Raw genomic sequence first — 18,249 nt, 5'->3', positions numbered from 1 at the left:
GAGGTGGGGGAAGCAGTGCCTCGCGTGTAGCCTGTGTCCTGGGCCTGCGTGGGAGCCGGTGAGGCTCGGCTGCGCCGCAGCCCCTCTCTCGTGAGTTCGGCTACTTCTGCTGCGTCCCAGTGGCGTTGGGGCCGAGGTGGAGTCATCGGAGCTGGGTGGTTGTTGTGATCTGTATCTACAAGTGGGGCTCGGGGGAGGGAGAGGGGGAGGAGAAGCTGGCCTTGAGTGTTACTTTCTCTGGCGAATTCCTTCTGTGCAGGCTTCTCTGCCTTCCCTTGGCTGCTCTGGGATAAGTGATAACGTTTCTTCATCTGTGTGAGGTAAACGGAGGGTTTGAGATACTGTCGGTTTCGGCTGAACCAGAAGTTTCTGAGGGATCTTGTGTTATCTGTCCAGGCTCTCTCTGTGCTGCTATTTATTCTCCCTCCAGCCTTACTGGTGTAGATCTTGGAGGAGGAAGGTGGTGCCTGAGTGTGACCTTACCTGGAGAAGGGCACGGAGAGTGGTTGTGGGACAAAGCAGCCCAGTCATGCTTCCTGAACAGCTGGTGGAGGCCTAACTTGGTCTTTCTGCTGGACCCTGTTGAATCAATTCTGATCCTGGAACAGAGACTTAGTCTTGACTACCTATGGGTATTTTTGTAGGGGAAGGGGAGCAGGGAGACTGTACCTGCACTAGGACCAGCCTTGCCTTTTTCAAAGTTGAAGTCTGCAGTCTGGGTAGTTTTTTGCTTGTTGAGCTGTCCAAACATTACTTCTCTACATTACTTCTTTAGTTCTGAGATCCTTGTTTCTCTTGTGAGGGGGAGGGAAGTGCTTGTCTGTTCAAGGACATCCTCAAAGCCATGATTTTCAGGAAAAGCTGTCTTTTTTTTAGGTGCCTTAAAGTCCCTCCCAAGCTGAAATTATCAAAGCTGAGAGAAGAACTAACAACTGGGAACCAGACTTCTGGTTCTTGCAAGTAGTTTGCTTGAAGGCTGAAAATAACTTTATTGTAGAGAATTTAATAGCAACAGCTCAATCTTACTTGGCAGTAGCATCTTTACAGCTTATTCACTTATAGCAGACTTGTTAAAATAGCTTTATCTACTGCTTTAATCACTTCTGTCCCCTGTACACTGAACTTAGGGGTTTTTTTTGCTTATGATCAGATGATATCAACTTACCATGGTAGAGGTTCTTACATTTACTTCCTGTATTAAATATTTTATTTACAGGAGTAGTCTGAAAGCTCTTCGATTCCTTAAATAAGTTTCCTATATTAGCTTTTTTAGTAGCAAATTGTTCTACACCTCTTTTGGAGTAGACCAACTTGATTCTGTTTTGCGTGCCTGGAGAAAAGTGAAGCCAACCTATTTTCACTGGTGTTATGTATATGCTGCAGAGGAATGTCGAGTTTAAAGATTTAGCTGGAATGCTTTACAAAACCTCTTAACTGAAAGCTTAATTTGACCAGACAATACCCTTTCTCGGTCACCCTTTAAAACTCTCAAACTTGTCTCTAATTGTCAGTGCAGTAGTACTGGATGTCTGGGTAGAAGAGCCGTTGAGACACTTTGATCAAATCAAGGCAGTAATGATGGGACACTGCCTAGACAACTCAGATGTGCACACTGAAATCCTGAATGATATATAGATTCTGCAATCTAATGCCTCTTTCAGGCTCTAAGTTTTTTCAGTGGCAACTTAACTGATTAAGCACTAACTATTATTTGACCAAATGCTGGATAAAATGGCTTGCTTCTCTGGGAAGTGTTGGAGACCAGGCTTCACAAGCAACAGAATTGTCCTGTGAACAGAGCAGAAGTGGCCAAGTGATGTAGCAGAACAAGCCTTAACATCATGGTTTGGGAATCTGGTTTGTAGATTGTTCTTGTCCTGTTGTTTTGTAAACTCTGTTCACTTTCCATGCTGTGGATACTTGCACTTTAAGAAATTATCAAGTTAAACTTATTAACTAGATTTAAACTCCACGTGACTGACTACTGATTAAGTGAATTGCTTTCTATTACACAATGAATTAATCTGCATTAATGGCCTCTTAGCAGAGGTACTGAAGGAGGAGCATGTTTCTCATAACAGCTGTGCAGGCAGTAAGCACTCATGGGAATGCAAGTGCATAGTGGTATTAAGACAAACAAACAGGGCCTAAGGTCAGTAGGTGTCTTGTGCCTGGAGCAAACAACTCACGATGGGAGTAGTGGTCTCTGGGAGTTTGAGTGAAAGGCAGTGGCTGGGGAGGCCACAGAAGTAGGTGAGCGTGGGTCTTGTGTGCTTGCTGCTTTTCACACCCCGTGTGCCTGACTTCAAGTAACTTTTGCATGATTGACTTAAGAATGGTGCTGATCCTAATTATCAACCAGGTTAGTAACTGTGTTCTCAAACTCTTTCTGTATTGACTTCGAAGTACTAGTCTGCTCATAAAAACCTTAAGTTCTTTGGGTTTTCTCTCTTCACCCACCTTCATGTCTCTGGTAACTATTCTGCACCACTGTCAAGCAGTGGTGATAAGGTTCCATTGCTTGTTACCTGCTATTGTGTGGAGTGGCAAGGTCAGCAAACAATCTTGGGTGTTTCACTCTCCTAGTGGTAATAATCAATTTTGTTGCTTTTGTAATAAGATACAATTGATATCTGGCTCTTGATAGGGAGGCTATGGAGCAAATATTTTAAAAGTACTTGTTGATAGCTGCCAAAGAGCAATCATTTTGTTGATGGCTCCTTTTAGCCTGTTAAACAGGACTAAGCAACTTTTATCCATGCCTGCCCCAGAAACATCAAGTCATCTTGTCATTTAAGCAAGATAAGTCATATAACTCATGCTTTGTCTCTTCATGTTCTTCCAAATACTGCTTTAATAGTAATACTAGAGGATCTGTTTTGTCTCTTATGCCTGAGATGTGCAAATGTGTTTTTCAAGACCTGTCAAAATGAGAGTCATGAAGTCATGTAATGTGAGAATGTTATTTAGGCTGCTGTGTAAGTAGCTATTTGAATCTTTGTGGTGACAAAGTGCTTGCTTAGAGCAGTCACTTTCAACTGTTTTATATGGGATCTTGAGCCCATAGCCTTACTAATGCTTGCTGAAGTGGTTGAGAAAGGGGCAAATAATGGTTGATTACAGGAATATGAGACTTAATGGAAATGCAGTCCTGACTGGGAATCTTCACAGGATCATGAGTCAAAGACTGAAAAATTGGTCCTGCTATTAAAAGCATTTGTTAAAACCTTAATCCTGTCAACTGTTACTCTGTGAATTAGTATTGCTGTCAGTTGATGTATATTAGTATTAGGCCTCTAAAAGTGCAATGGAACGGGAGTCTTTAATATGTTCCTCTTAAATTTAGAATGTGGCAGAACTCATCTGAAGTCCAAGTGTAGAACTGGAAAGCTGAGAACATGCTGAGTTAAGCAGATGCTGTGATTTCTCCGGTTTCTAGCTCTTTCTGTATGTATCTTTACCTGTAGTGAAAAAGATCATTCTTCAGAAGAGTACTGGAGACCTAGACTTAGCCCCAACTTTGGATATGGTTTTGTTCATGTAGATGGCCGTGTTAAAGAATGTTTCCAATTTAGATTTAATATTGATGACAGTTTTTTTGCAAGCTAGTGGCTTAAATCACAGGTTAAAAAAATGAATCCCACCTTACAGATAAGATTATTGTAGAATACTGCATTACAGGATTATATTCAAAACATGACAAAGCACTTTAAAAGTTTAATTGTAGGAGCTACCTGAACTCTGGACCCTTATGTTGCAGAACACTAAAGTGGCTTTTTTTAAACGAGTTGGTTTATAAGGTTAGTGCTGCCCTGCTCAGCAGGGCACTACCTTGGGCACCACTCTAAAGCAGACATATAATGAGTGAAGTGTTTTTAGATCAAGCTGCATGCCAGTTGTCTCAGCTTACCAGAAAAGAGGTGGTTTTGCTAATTGGGGAAGCTGTTCCCTGATTAGAATGAACTATTTCTGAAGTATGTAGTGATCTCTGATACAGCCTTTCCACTAAACTGCTGCTGCGGTAAGAAACTCCTCCCGATGATGGTACTCTTCTGCTATTTAATGTTCTTGGCTTACTGTGAGATCACGTTTTCGGTAGGTAAGGAATTCTCATTAGTGTAGTCACCAAGAAGTCTCACTGACTGACTTTCATGGTAGCCTTCTGCTTCTATCTACCATATCATAAAATAGACTAGCCAAGCGATTTAAAGAAATAGCCTTTCAAAAGACAGGAATGTGTGCTTGAAACTGGTGCTATTTCTCATTCTACCTTTTCTACCTTCCCATTTTCAAAACCCATTTTAGGAAGCAATTTAATTTTTTAAACAATTCTGCAGGCTCATTGAGAATTTACTTTTAAGTTTGTCTTATAAGGCCAACTAAAGTCAAAGTAGGCTTTATAGGTTGAATCTGTTCTGAAGCTATAATGTAAGCAAACTAATTCAAAAAACTATTCGACATAAGTAGGGTGACTGGTGGTGATACTGTACATCTGTATCTTCATTTAGTTTGTAAAACAGGGATCAAGCAGTGATCTTGTCTCACTCCCTTTCCTTAAGTATTCATCACTGCCTTCTATTAATAGCTATCATCTGATGAGCATGCCTCCTATTATACTCTTGTAAATAAATATTAGTTAAAGTTTCTAATTAAGTGTTAGTTGTGAAGGACTTGCTGTAAGTTTTTTTAGCTCTGCTGTACTATTTGTGCAAGTGGTCAAATAGGCCTTCCACTTCCAAAGACTCCCCGCAAATAAGATTTAAAGCAACTCTATTGCAGGGGCACAGACTTGAATTGTAGTGTTGCTGAGGCTGGAAGACACTTCTGGAGCCTGTCTGCTGACTGTGCTAATCCTGACCCATAAACTGGCTCATCGTCTATCCCTAGGTAGAACTTTGTGCATTCTTGCTTTTCTCATGGGAAGGGCAGCTCTCCTGCCTTGCCTTTCTGGCCTGTCTGTCCTAAAAAGCCTGCAGCTATCCACTGCAGCACTCTAACCATGAGAGCTATCCGAGCTCATGCCTGTGATCCCAGTGAAGTTATGGTCCCTGCAACTACACACAGACCCCCAACATCTCCTCTTTGTTCCCCGTGCAGCACACATTAGTGTACAGAAGCACCCTGTTGTGCTGATTTCCCAGGAAAGACATGAGAGCTATGAGATGAGCTGGCTGTGTATCAGAATAGTAGTTTCTTATTCTAGTAATGTACTCTGTGGAGAGAGGAGATGTCTCAAAAGAGCACACAAGGATAAATGTATAGTTTATATTCTGCATTGGTTCTGTATTTTAATGTGACCTGTCACTTGCTAGGTCATAGAGGGAAGTGTACTGAACTAAATCTGTCCTAATTTCTCTGAAGTCAAGTGGTTCTGAGTTAACTATGGTTTTGGGTGGCAGACTGTTATCAACAAGCATGTTATATCGTGCCACTCTTCCTTCTACAGCCCTCTGGAGGCTCTGTGGTTGGAGAGCATGTGTTTGGCTGTAAATGCTTTCATAGTGGTAGGCAGAACATTCTCTGTGAGGGAGACCAAGAATAGCTCTTCTCCCATGAGGGAAACTCCCCACAGCTTTTTAGTTTTATTAACTTACACTTAAAGTAGGGATACTGAAATTGCATGTGACCCCTGTACTGGTGTAATAATCCAGATTCTATTTAAAGATAGAAATACTGCTTTTGACTTTGAGATGAAGTATGTGAATACAGTAGACTGGAAAACTACTTGTCTTTTTGTTATTTAAAACATCTGTTCTTAGTCCAGTAGAAAGGTAGCTGCTTGTATGTGCTGGATACCTTGGTGTGGTATTCGCTCTTCCTGACTGGGGAAACTAGAGTGAAGAAATCTGTTTAAAGGCAACTCAATGCAGCAGATGAATTATGGATAACTAGTAATTATCTGAAGTGCTAAATGTCACTATTGTTGCTTTGTGTGATGCAAATGCATTGATTGAAAGTTGGGGGAAAAGATTCAGTGCTTGGCACTTGTGTGGTGTGCCTGATTGAGGGAGCTTAGTGATTCATAGTATACATCTGTGAACCCTTCAGTTGAGTGCTTAAAATAGTGGTAGTACTTTCAGAGGCTACAGGGAGATGATGATTCCCCAGTGCCCCTGGGGAGGTGGGACTCTATGCTTAAGAGTAAGCTGAGAGTAGGGGTTTATTATTCACCTACCTCCATCAAATGTGAGCACAACAGTGGTGTACATTTCCCCAAATGGAGAGGTGAATTTGAGACACTAACTTCAGTTAAGGAGCAAGAAGTGTAATTGTATGGGCAGAGACAGTTGCTTCTGCTGCTAGTACCTAAGCCAAACTAAACAAGTGTTTGGGCTTCTAATTTATTCCAGGCATCCAGTTCACTGGGGAAACTAAAGATAGCGTGGTCTAGCAAGATCCATCTTCTGGGGGAGCAGTGGTAGCAGCTCATGGCCTCTGTCTGCAATGTCCTGTGCCATGTTTGCAAAACCAATGGGCTAGCTCTGACAGCTCAAGGATCGGGGCACAGGGGATGAGGGGAGGAAACATGGCTGGGTAACATTTCATGAGAGCTGAAGAATTAAATCCTGCAACTCTGTAGCATGCTTATGGCTGAATCCCTATTTGTTGGAATTTGCTAGATAAATGTTAGTGGTAACATCCTTGTGGATTATACAGCTGCAGGTTATCCACTGAAGTGAGAACTGAAATGGTGGTGTAACCTTGTACTGATACCGGATTTGAATCTTGGGTTATTTTGAACTCTAGTGTGCCACTTAAGACATTGCGTAAGCTGAGATATTGAGATATTTGACTTGTCTGTTGTATTTGCTATATTCCCAGAGATCTGATTAAAAATTTGTATTAGATTAACTATCTGAAAAATGTCATTATCTCTTAGCAATGGTTTGGTGGACTTGGTGTATGCTGTGTATTGAAGACTAGCATGGTCCTGCATGGATGAGCTTTCAAAGAAAGCATAGTGGAAATATGCTTTGCAAGTCGATGGGAGTGAGGCTGTTGTACAACTCTGTAGCCTGAGTGTCATTTCTCTGGTATGAGCCTAGTTGACTTGTGTGAGAAATGGTGTCATAATTTGCCCTAAGTAATTAGGCAACCAGACAGTTACCACCACAGTGACAAACTCTTAGCATAGTAATACAGATTAATGGTATTAACTCAGTCTTTGTGCTTGTAGAAGGTTTCTATCAGGTTTCCTAGCAAGTTCTTGCTAGGATGAGAGCAGTGTGGTAGATCCATTTCTGCTATAGTCTGTCTGCAATGTGTCTTCTGGGCCTTAATACTAGACCCAGAGGCTTCCTGAAAGTGCTTGGAGAGATCTGGCTGGATATCTCCTACAGAAGAAGTGTTTTTAGCTGTAATGGCACCAGTGTCTTATGACTTCCACTTCAGGTAACACTGTGTTGTTGAAAAAAAGTATATTCTGCTTGGCGTTATGTATAATCTGCTAGTTGCTCAGCTCTGAGTAATACGGAAAATGGGATGATGGTTTCTTATTTTTTCCCCCCATAAAACTCTGTATAACTATGATACTTGTGTGCCATCTGTGAAACAGTGAGGCAATTTAAAGTATTAATAACTGTATTGCATTGACTGGTAACTACCTTATCTAAATACTAAACCTTTTGTGCAAGAGTTTAGGGGGACTGTGACGGACTGGGACCTTCCTTGAGGGACTTCACTTCTCAGGAGAAACTTTACTTTAGGGTGGTGCTGCATGCCCCATTGTGGGAGTGTATAATGCTTGTGAGCTTGATGTACCTGCTGCTTCTTCTGGTGAAGAGAAGTAATGCTGCTGGTTAGGGAAGGGAAGCAGCATGTTTGTGCTTAACTAGTTCGTCACTGACATGGGACAGGATGCTACAATAACATGGCAGAGCTGGTGGGTTGCACCCAATGAAGCAAGGCTACTGATAGAATCTAAAAGAATTATTATCTAAAAATAACATTAAAACTGCAATTCTACCATGCTGTTAATAAGAAAGGTACACACCATCTCTAGAAAACAATGTCAAAAGCCTCTAAAGACCAGAACAGGTAAGAAACCTCCTAAACATGTCTCCAGTTGCTGCATAGCTTCTGTGGACTTAAGAGGACACTCTCACTTTGATTACTTCAAAATGATTGGAGTAACCTAGCTTTAAAAGGCAGAGTATTCTATAAACAGTACTTTAAGTTGTTTTACAAAGGTTCTCAAGTGTGGTAGCCTCTTAATCCTCAAAGATGCCTGTTGTGCAAGTTCCTTACTGCTCTAAAAGGATGATTGTTCTCATTGGCAATGTTGTGGGGACCAAACTGCTCAGGTACTTATGAGGAGGGGTAATTCTAGATCTCTCCACCTTGTTGCTGTTGTCTCTTCCACATGCATTCATCAGTGTCACTAGAGCTGATGCTGCATTCAGGACAGAAGTTCAAGCTTCCAAATAGTGATGATCTCCTGAAGGCACAGAGGCACAGTATCATGTTAGGTCTCTCTGTGCCTCGGTAGAGTCATGAGTTGCATTTTCTGACATTGTAGCAGCATGAATACAAACTAAGCAATGTCACAGTTGACTTGTTAACATGGATTTTTATGGTACTCTCCCTGGGAAGTTGATGCATTCTGGAGCATTGGCAGTTTTCCCACCATTACATTGTCTCTGTTTTTGTTGATCCCCGTTAGGATCTATAAGGAATCCTGTAGGGGAAACTGCCAGTTATCTCCTTCCTCCATGAGGTAGTCTGGGTAGAGATGACTCATCTAATGACTGTAGGGATACAGCACTCTGTAGATTATTTCCATGCATCATATCCTAGGGGACTTCACCTTGTGAAGAGTATGGTTCAGATAAAGTGGAACAGCAGTGGAGACAACCATTAGCTTCTGTTCTTGCAAGTATTTCCAATGCTTTGTATGCATTAGTATACACGAATTTAGTACAAACATAGTTGGATTAGTGTCATCTGTCCACTTAGAACGACTTACATAGGTGACTAGGGGATTGCAGTTGTACAAATGCATTACTGCACAACCAAGTAGCTGCATTTCCACTTCCTGGCCTCAATTTTGAGATGAGCTGTGTGTTTTCTTTATGCAGGAATCAACTCGGTATCATAGCGTAGTCTTAGCTTGGTAGTAAATTGGAAAGGCTTTTGTGTAACTCTGTCCTCTTATTCTAATAGTCTCTTTAATGCTGTCTTCCATGATTCCTCCCTTTGTTTGTTGAATGGTCTTTGCATTTCTAAAGACTGAGTGGGTGGGGGGGAAACAGGCACTGCTTTATTGGGCTGGGAAATGGAGACACCTACCTAAACACTATGTGCCTGTGACAAAAATAGAATAATTGTAATGAAATGGGCATTTTATACAGATCAGTGTAAAGATGCCCCAAGACCAAAATGAAGCAGCAGAAGTAAAGCTTGCATTCTAGTGTCTGTAATCAAGCTCTAACTAAGATGATCTGCAAGGCTTTATGAACTGCATGTGGCTGCAGTATAGCAGAACAGTACTGTGTTGGGATGCCTACATGCAGTGATAATCTCTTTATACAGTTGTTAACTGGCTGTTAATACTTTAACTTTATATCATGACCTTTGCAGCCTTATTTAGTCAAACATAGATGCAAGTGATTTTTGGGTGCTGCAGTGCCTTAAGAAGAGAAAGGACTGCCCTTAAATAGTACTTTTTACTTAGGTACTGGTGAGAAACAAGTTACTCAGATATCTTTCTTTCACTCTAAGGGAATCCTAAAAAAAACCCAGATATGTAGTCCCTTAGGAACAGGTATATGTATGCATTTGCCTGTATTTTAGTTCGGCAGAAGACCTGACTTTAGTTTAAAGGGTTGCTTTAAACTGCTACTCTTCTGATGCTCAGACTGACCAGAATGAGTCCTTCGTGTGACTAAATCTTTGATGGTTGTGTTCAAATATGCAACCTTGCTGCAGACTTGGATAGGATTTAGTTCCAGTTTTTGTTGGACATCAAGATTATTCTAAGCAAGGTTATTACCTTGAAAGTATAGCTAACATGTAAGATATTGTCTATTTATTTGTAATGAATAATCTAGAATTATCATCTACTGAGTGATGTGAGAAGGCATATATTTAAGAATTCTATCTAGCAAGTAAATACCTGCTGCTGTCAGACTGCTTTCTAAGCTATAATGATGCATCTCTCTGAAAACTCATAAGCGAAGTTGGGCTGTGCTTGGCAGGGATGGCAGGGGGCCAATGTGCTGAGTTATATACAGGTATTTCATAGTTAAAATAGATCGCTGTTCTGGTGACCCGAATCTGAAGATAGCCTTAAAAGGTAGGGTTGTCCAAGTCTAGCTATAACCTGTAGCAAAGAACAGTGTGCTAGACTTTGTAGGTTGCTAGGGCAATGATTGGTTAAGGTAGCAATGCATCTGGGAGTCTTCTGTTCTTCATGACCTTACTCTCTATAACGGCATGTGCCTTTGTATAGTAAGTCCACTCTTAATAAGATCACTTGATCTTATTAAACAATTTTAATCGAAGAGGAGAGCTGAAGATGACTTTGCATGCAAATGTGTGGAATATTGAAAAGTAAGATATGGCATGAAGACTTAGGATCACTAGCAGGAATTCTTAATCTTAACTGGCTGGCATCCAGTGGCTGGATGTCTGATGCTATTGATAGTGTTAGAATATTTTAGTGTGATTTCTGGGTCCCAGTGCCAGTGTGGAATGCTTGCTTCCTCGTGTATGCATGCAGGGAAGACTCCTGATCACAAGTAAATTAAAATACTGCTTTTATACTGCATATGGTATGCTCCAGATGAGCAAGTCTAAGGATTCTCCTGCAGTACAAGTTCATTATACAGGCTGCAGTCTTACTTCTTCTGGAAGCTAACACTCTAATCAAATTAATTTGATGAAATACAATTCCTGAATTAAAACTGTTCCTCAACCTGTGCTTATCCTTTCCCCAGCCTTGTAAGAGATAGGAAAGAATCATGGTCTGGCTTTATTGTCTGGTTTAACCTTAAACTGCTGCAACATTGTGAATTTACTTGTCTTGGGCTTACTTCTTGTGCCTGTTAACTAGCAGTGTATGTATAGCAGCTGCTAGAGAGTAGCTGTGACAGCCGATGTTTTCAAATGTAGATACAATTCTGGTTTTTGGGTGGGATTAGTAACTAATTCTAACTGATTGAAACTACTGTAGTGTAAGCTTGTAACTTTCAGTGTATCAAGTAAATGTGTTAATTCTGCAGTTTTTCCTGTAACATGGAAAGGGGTATGGCTGCCACTTCTTCCAACAAGGATCCAGTCTGTAAAGAGTATACATTTCATGCGTACAGAGTAAGGTAGTTCCTCACCCTAAATTCTTACTTTTCCTCCTGATTTTATAAAGTATTAAGTTTTCCAAATGCATTTCTACTTTCCTGTCCAGTGCCCTTATCTTTACAACTGCAAGTCTACTAATAGATCTTGCACAGAGAAAATGCTTGATTACCAAAAGCCAGTCTCAGGCTTGGGTTTCACTCTAGGGCTCAGCCCAGACACTGCAGCAGGGTGTCAGCTGCACCAGCACACCTGTCTAAGGAGCATAGTGTGAACAGGGTCAGGGACCTTCCCTGTTTCTGCAGCAATATAAGTAACCTTTTGGCTGCAGTAGTTCTACCTTCTTTGGCCTCCATTGTACAAACTGTTTTTCTTCCCTCGCATCAGCAGTGGTACTGAGGCATGTGACCTTGCTGATCTGACTGGCAGACTCAGTCAGCCATGCTGAATGGCTTTCCTACAGGAGGAGATGGCCTTGAACAGCCAGGGCAGAGGGGACTGAGGAAGAGAGGATAGTGATAGCAGCATTGGATGATATAAATGGGGGCTGTGAAACTGCTGCCCCATCCTGCTCTGCAAGACATCTCAAGCTGCATGAATTCCCTGATCTGATTAAGCATGGCCCAGAAAAATCTTTAGTGACAACTGAGAAGGGAGAAACACCCAGCAGTATGTGGGGAAGGATACAGGATATCCCAAGCAGGAATTTCTGCCAAACACATCATAATCTCTGTTTAGCTTGAAAACCAGTAACTGGAGACATGCCAAGAGGTAAGATATTAGCACAGCAAAAGAAGATACAGTAGCGTTTTTATTTTTAGCCTGCATATCATAAAAATTTCAGTTACATTAAATATGCTATTTAATCTCAAACTGGTTTTTTTTATAGTTAAATTACCAGTTGGAGCATTTAGTCAATTGAAAGCTAATGGAATTTCAGTATTTAAATATTTTCTGGATAACCTCAGAACAGCTGAGGAGCTCTTACAATTCATAGCTCAGTGAGATTGTTAATTAGTTTTGTGATCCAGGGAATTTCTGTGGCTGCATTCTTGTGGGCATATCGCAGAACCATACACCTCAAAGCCTCTAATTCATATTCTGATAAATGAGGATCACTAAAATACTGTTGCAAAACCTTGTGCTTTCTGTGCTTGCTTTTGATGACATCATAATTAAATCTTTAATAGGTTGAATACCCAGATTTTCCTTTAAAAGTAGGTATCTGAAGGGTTTAACAAAACTCCTCTGTCAAGCTATTGGGCTAAGGGTTTCTAGAATCCTGTTTTAAAATCCAAAGAATGGCTGCTTTCAGTGGCAGGATAGCAATGAAAAGAAATGTCCAAAGATATCAGCTGCATGGTGAAAGAACAAGGGCTGATCTCAGCAGTTTTGAGCTTAGAGCTTTATTTTGGTTTTAAATCTCTCACTGAACTGGAAGAACTAGAAGCAATTCCAGTTAAGCCTTTGAGGGGTCTTACAGTAACAGAACAGTTATTGGAAAACAGGTGGGCAGTGAAGTTTCTCATGGGTTTTTCCTATGTATTTGTGTGGGCTGTAGCAAAATGGGTTCCTTTCTTGTGAAGTGACAAGTGCTCTTTCCTTTCTTTAAGTGACTGTACAACGGTGGAGTCTTAATGCAGGTGAGGTGAAAGGGATGTAAAAATGCAACCTGGCTTGAAATATGTGTAGTTATTAAGTAGTAGTCTCTGAATCTTGGTATTAGGTAAACTAATCCTGTTTATCAATGTTCTGAACAGTTTAACTCTTTAGGCTGAGGAGAGGATGGAGAAACTAGTGAACTGATGCTTAAGTTCGGAGTTTATAAAGCTGTTGTTTATAAAAAAAAAAAATGCCTTGAAGTGCTCAGTTTCAAGGGACTAGCCAAGCATGACACAACATTGTGCAGGTTTCTCTACAGCAGGAGGCCTTAGTTAACCTGGAGATGTTATAATCTAAACAGGTAAGACAAGGGAGGCTGAAATAGTTGGTGAGCTTAGGGTTACATTTCTTTTACTGAGGGTGGCACAGTTTGATTAGTCCTGTGGCCAGGTACAGATCTTCAGATGTCTAAGTCAAAACAGCGTTTTAGTAATCACTATGGTTTGATTTGTAGATCTTGCTGTGCTTCATGTGGCCAACCTGTCTGTTGGTGTAACCTTCATTTCTTGATCTGAAGAGCATTAACGATTGGACTTGATGATCTTAAAGGTCTTTTCCAACCTAAATGATTCTATGATCTTTCAGTAGCACCACAAAGCTCCTATTGTGCATATGGCTTTGTATAACCTGTTACAAAAAAAATCAGAGTTATCAAGTCAATGACTTAATCCTTATCTTTAAAGCAGATGAAGCAGGTAATTACTTCTAATTTCTGAAAGATGAAAGACTGCCTGAAAGTTTATGCTCTGACCTGGGCTTTCTCTAGCACTTTACTTTGAAGCAGGATGAACTGTAACCAGAAGAAACCCCCAAAAAGTCTTTCAAAAGGGTTTTTACAGCTTATGACACTGAACACACAAAGTTCAACATGGTGTCATTAAACCTGAGGGTAGAATGACAGATGGAAATTAAGTGGATTGAATGACTGCCATTGACTGGATTGCTTCTCTTCCTGGCAGAGGATGGTAAATCTTGTTGTTTGGGTACAGTTTACTTCCCAGTGAGCAAAGAACAATATGGGAGAGGAGGGAATACTTATCACAGAATTAGGTGACTGGTCTGGACATTTTCTCAGAGTGGGCTCTTCAGCCAGGTGTATTAGACACTTGGCCTTAAGTTTACATTCACTTAAACTGAAGGGAATTGAATAATGTTTTAAAAGCAACTGCAGTCATCACAGGTTCTTTTAGATGCTGCTACTTTTTTATGAGAGGTGGTTGGATTTCCCAAGACTTCCTTTTCTATAAGGAACAGATGAGTTAATGTCAGTGTCTTGACTGCCTCAGGGATGCTTAATCTACAGAATAGGATAAAAATTCATCCTTGCCTACTCAGAGATGACTGAAGATGAGGAGAGAGCTTCCACTTGTGTTAATTGTTTTTTTAACTTCAAGGAACTGTTAGATGTGAGCTTTGAACCATAGTGTGTAAACTGTCTTGGGCTGCAGAGGTGGAAATGCAAGTAAACAAACAGCTCCAGTGAATTCTCTTGTTGTTTTTTGTTAGAGTATTCCTATTAAAATCTCACCGTGCTCATTTCTGAACCACTGATGTGCTGTTGTTTTGTAAACACTGGTGCTGCCTGTGTCAATCCTGTACCACACTGCTTCAGCCTGGCCTTGTTCTGTACTGCCTGGCTATTCTGCAGCTGGAGGGGGCCATGCTCCCTCTGTTGCCACCAAAGAAGAGATGCCTTGTGTGAAGCTTCTGGCATTTCACTGAGGGTATACAACATCGGGGTTGTGTTGTGAGCAGATTCCTGTATTTAGAGGGTTCATATAGTGTTGATACTCTAAAAGATTCAAGTGGCACTTGTAACAGCTCTGTAGGGAAAGTTAACTACCTTGGTCATTAAGAGCTGGGCTAGCTTTAGATGCAATCACATGGTGAATTTATATGCTATTGGATGGGTGTTGTTTAGACTTTGATTACAAGTCAGGCAATACTGTGTTTGAAGGCTGACCTTGCAGTTTCTACTGGCTGGTGTCAAGGTGGAATGGAGAAGGAAGAATTTAAATATTCTCTCTACTTACATCTATGATGAGCTTGTACTGAATCAAGGTGGTCAGAATTTTACCTAAAAGGCAGTTATTCCTTTTAATATGACCAGGTAAAGATGTGGTATCTCTATTGACAGGAGGGAGAAAGTTGCTATCTTCTCTCTTGTCTGTTAGTAAATTTTTTTCTATTGCAGTTGCATAGGCACAGTGGACTTAGTGCTGCTGCCTATTAAGTTGCCCTAAGCTTGTGTTGCCAGAAAAATGTTTAACTTGAAAGCTTTGTGTTAAATAACACAGCAGCTACAATAAGCTTAGGATGTTTGTTAAAGAAATACTCAAAGGTTAAAACCAGTCATGATTACACTGAAAAGTTGCTGAGGGTCACTTGCCTTCTCCAGAAAGCAGCTTATCTATACTGTCAAAGTCAGATCACTCTTGAACTAAGACAAAATAAACTGCTCTACAACTTACTAAGAGCAAGCTGTGTTGTTATTGGAACACTTAATCTCCAAGCTATCTCATTGTGTAGTCAGTCTGTAGCTCTTATGCCTTAGGTGTCTATGTCCAAGCAAGCTGAATTCTAGTTTGTCATCTGTAGAACATGCGGACCATAAGCAAAGAAAGCCTTTCAGCAACAACTTCTGGAGTTCAGATGCTACCTGTTGTGTTTTCTCCCAGTTTTTCTACACTTCCCAAGCAGGGAGCTCTGTTCTCTTCCACTTTTGCCTCTCTGGTGACTGAGAACTAAAAATCAAGCTTGCAATCCTCTTCTAGTTTGGAATCTCTGGGGTAATGGCTGAATTCACTGTCCCCAACACAAATGTGTGTTTGTGCTGTACAGGGAGAATCTCTGAAAAGTATGAGTTATCACATCCCGTTTCTGTACTAATGAGTGTCCTGGATGAGGGAGCTGATGCATAACATAATATAGAAGATTACCAGAGGAAAATATGTCTTCACTTACCAGTGTTTATCCCAGAATGAATGGTTAAAGATAATTAATTTGCATTACTGTACCCAATGTGTGTAGCAAACAGGTGTGAGTAACATACTCTGCATGGAAAAATACTACTGCTCAGATGTTTGAAAATGCTGTCCTGGGGGCACTTGATTGTTGGCATGTCTGTTCTTGTATGAGTAGTCAATGACAACTTAGTTTGATTTGTTGCTTTTCAGTACATCAAGTCATGACACAGGGGGAAAGATCTTCACAATCAGTGTACTGCAGGGCAGGTTGCCCAGACTGGTGAGGGAATTGTCAGCCTCAAAACACAGGGCACATAAACTAGATTGCTTGGAGCAAACTGCTTTAAGGGAGAGGTTTGGACTGAGCAACATCCAAAGGTCCTTTCCAGGTCAAATAATCCCATGGCATGTTTATAGGTTGACAATCCTTTAGTTCCTAGTTAGTTTTGTTCAGGGCAGCTAGTTATCCTGAAGGTTTTTACAATATAGTGCTCTATAGCTTCTACTGTAGGCCTTGTATTTCCATCCAGTAGAACTTGATGGTGTGATATGGCAGTTCCAGTGTATTTCTGGAGTAACCGTGATGTTCAGGCAAGTTTGAGATTCCTGGTAGGCCTGTTGCTTCTGGAATAACGGGCACTTCTGTAAATCAAAGCTGGTATAGCCACTTTCCATAGCAGTGTTCCCTGAATGGTCTGTTATCCTTACAGCACTCTGCCAGGATATGAACGGCTGGGCCCTTAGTTGTCCTGCTGGATAGTGACACTTGTGTCCTCACTAGCACCCCTTATAAACATCATGCATCTGGAGTATGCATCTCTGGGTTTTTTCTCAGTGTGGGAATCCTGAGTGGTGACACATCTCTTTTTGTATTGGTCACTTCTGTGTTTGTCCCTGTGCTGTTCTTAGAGCTGCTGCTCTGTGCTAATCAGGGTGTGGCAGCTGATGCTTGTGTTTCTGACACAACTACTGTGTCCAGCTACTCTTAAAGAAAAAAAGCAGTATTTTTAAGAGGTCTCCAGCACTTAATTACTGCGTTTGCATGACACACAAACAAAGGCTTGTTAGCTAGTACTTGTCTATTGAAGCTTACTCTTCATGTCTTTGCAACATCAGAAGAATAGGAACTAAGAATTTCTTGCAGTAAAGCAGGATTTTATTTTTTTCAAAAGCAAATTAGATTTGCAGCATCAAAAGGCAGGAAGAGTAGAAAATAAATGCTAATGCCATGTCATAAGACTTTCTGCTGGAAGCTTTTGCAACTTGTTCCTGCCAAAGTTTACTGTGTATCTCTGCTTTTTTCTTAGCCTACATAGGGAAGAGATCAAAAGTAATCTTTCTACCTATAAGCAGATATAAATTATAGCTCTGCTTCCAGCTTGAAACTAAGCTGCATCAACATTAAAGAAATATTTTAGAAAGGTGTAAAGCCTTATAACAAGAACAATAAAAAACACTTAATTTCATGTTGTTTGAGAAAGTGAGGTTTTTTCTTTGGAGGCTGCTCTAGATAGCAGTCATGTAGGATGGGCTTACAAATAAGAACATTTGTTCAGCTAGTAGCTGCTTTGAGAAACCTTTGGTACTTTTATTAATGGTACTGTTGTCACAAATACCTTTTTATTTGTTCTAATACCTTGTTCCTACTCATATTGTAGACATCAGTGACATGGTTTGCTTGCCAGTGCGTTAAAATGGCCCATTCTTCAGGCTTGCTGGGCAGGGTTTTAATCTGCTCTTTCAGTGCTAGTGAGATGCTTTACCTGCATGCTACCATGATGTCACCAATCTCATGGATGGTGACTGTTTCTTCTCTCTGCAGATCAGATTGGTTGCCTGGCACTTCATCTGTGGCAAGCAGGATAATGGCTGCCAGCAAGAGCAAGAACCAGAGTTCCTTGGCCCTCCATAAAGTAATTATGGTTGGCAGTGGAGGTGTAGGCAAATCTGCACTCACTCTTCAATTTATGTATGATGAGGTAAGTAGCTTTGGTTCAGCTTGAATGGACTAAAGTATATGTCTGTGTAATATGGAGCAGGTTTTCATGTTCAACAGCTGGATGCTGTCATCTACATCTGTTGAAGCTTCAGATACCCGTACCTGAAGTACATGCAATTGATTTTTCTTGATATGGGAGATCTAGATAATGCCACCAGGTTCCTGGTAGCTTATACTGTGTCTTTGTCCATTAAATTATGCTGAAATTGCTGAACGGTGTTTCATGTAGCAAGACAGTTTCTCTTGACTAGGCAGACTGGCTCTTTGATGTATTAAGTGCTTAAATTACTTGCTTTTTATAGTAAAAGTAAAAAAAAGTGGAACTTAGTA

General features: G+C 40.8%; 1 protein-coding gene across 3 annotated transcripts in view; it reads left to right on the top strand.

Moving 5' to 3' along the window:
• Window positions 1-18,249, top strand: part of RALB (RAS like proto-oncogene B) — a 54,127-nt gene that overhangs the window by 27,323 nt on the left and 8,555 nt on the right. For all 3 annotated transcript variants that reach the window (XM_059820189.1, XM_059820188.1, XM_059820187.1), the window contains exon 2: window positions 17,743-17,899. In XM_059820189.1, the coding sequence (XP_059676172.1) occupies window positions 17,786-17,899 (114 nt within the window). In that variant the 5' untranslated portion in view covers window positions 17,743-17,785. The remainder of the gene's footprint in view (window positions 1-17,742; window positions 17,900-18,249) is intronic.

The sequence above is a fragment of the Gavia stellata genome, chromosome 8 (assembly GCF_030936135.1).
Source record: "Gavia stellata isolate bGavSte3 chromosome 8, bGavSte3.hap2, whole genome shotgun sequence".
NCBI classification, from domain to species: domain Eukaryota; kingdom Metazoa; phylum Chordata; class Aves; order Gaviiformes; family Gaviidae; genus Gavia; species Gavia stellata.
This window is presented reverse-complemented; position numbering and strand designations above follow the sequence as displayed.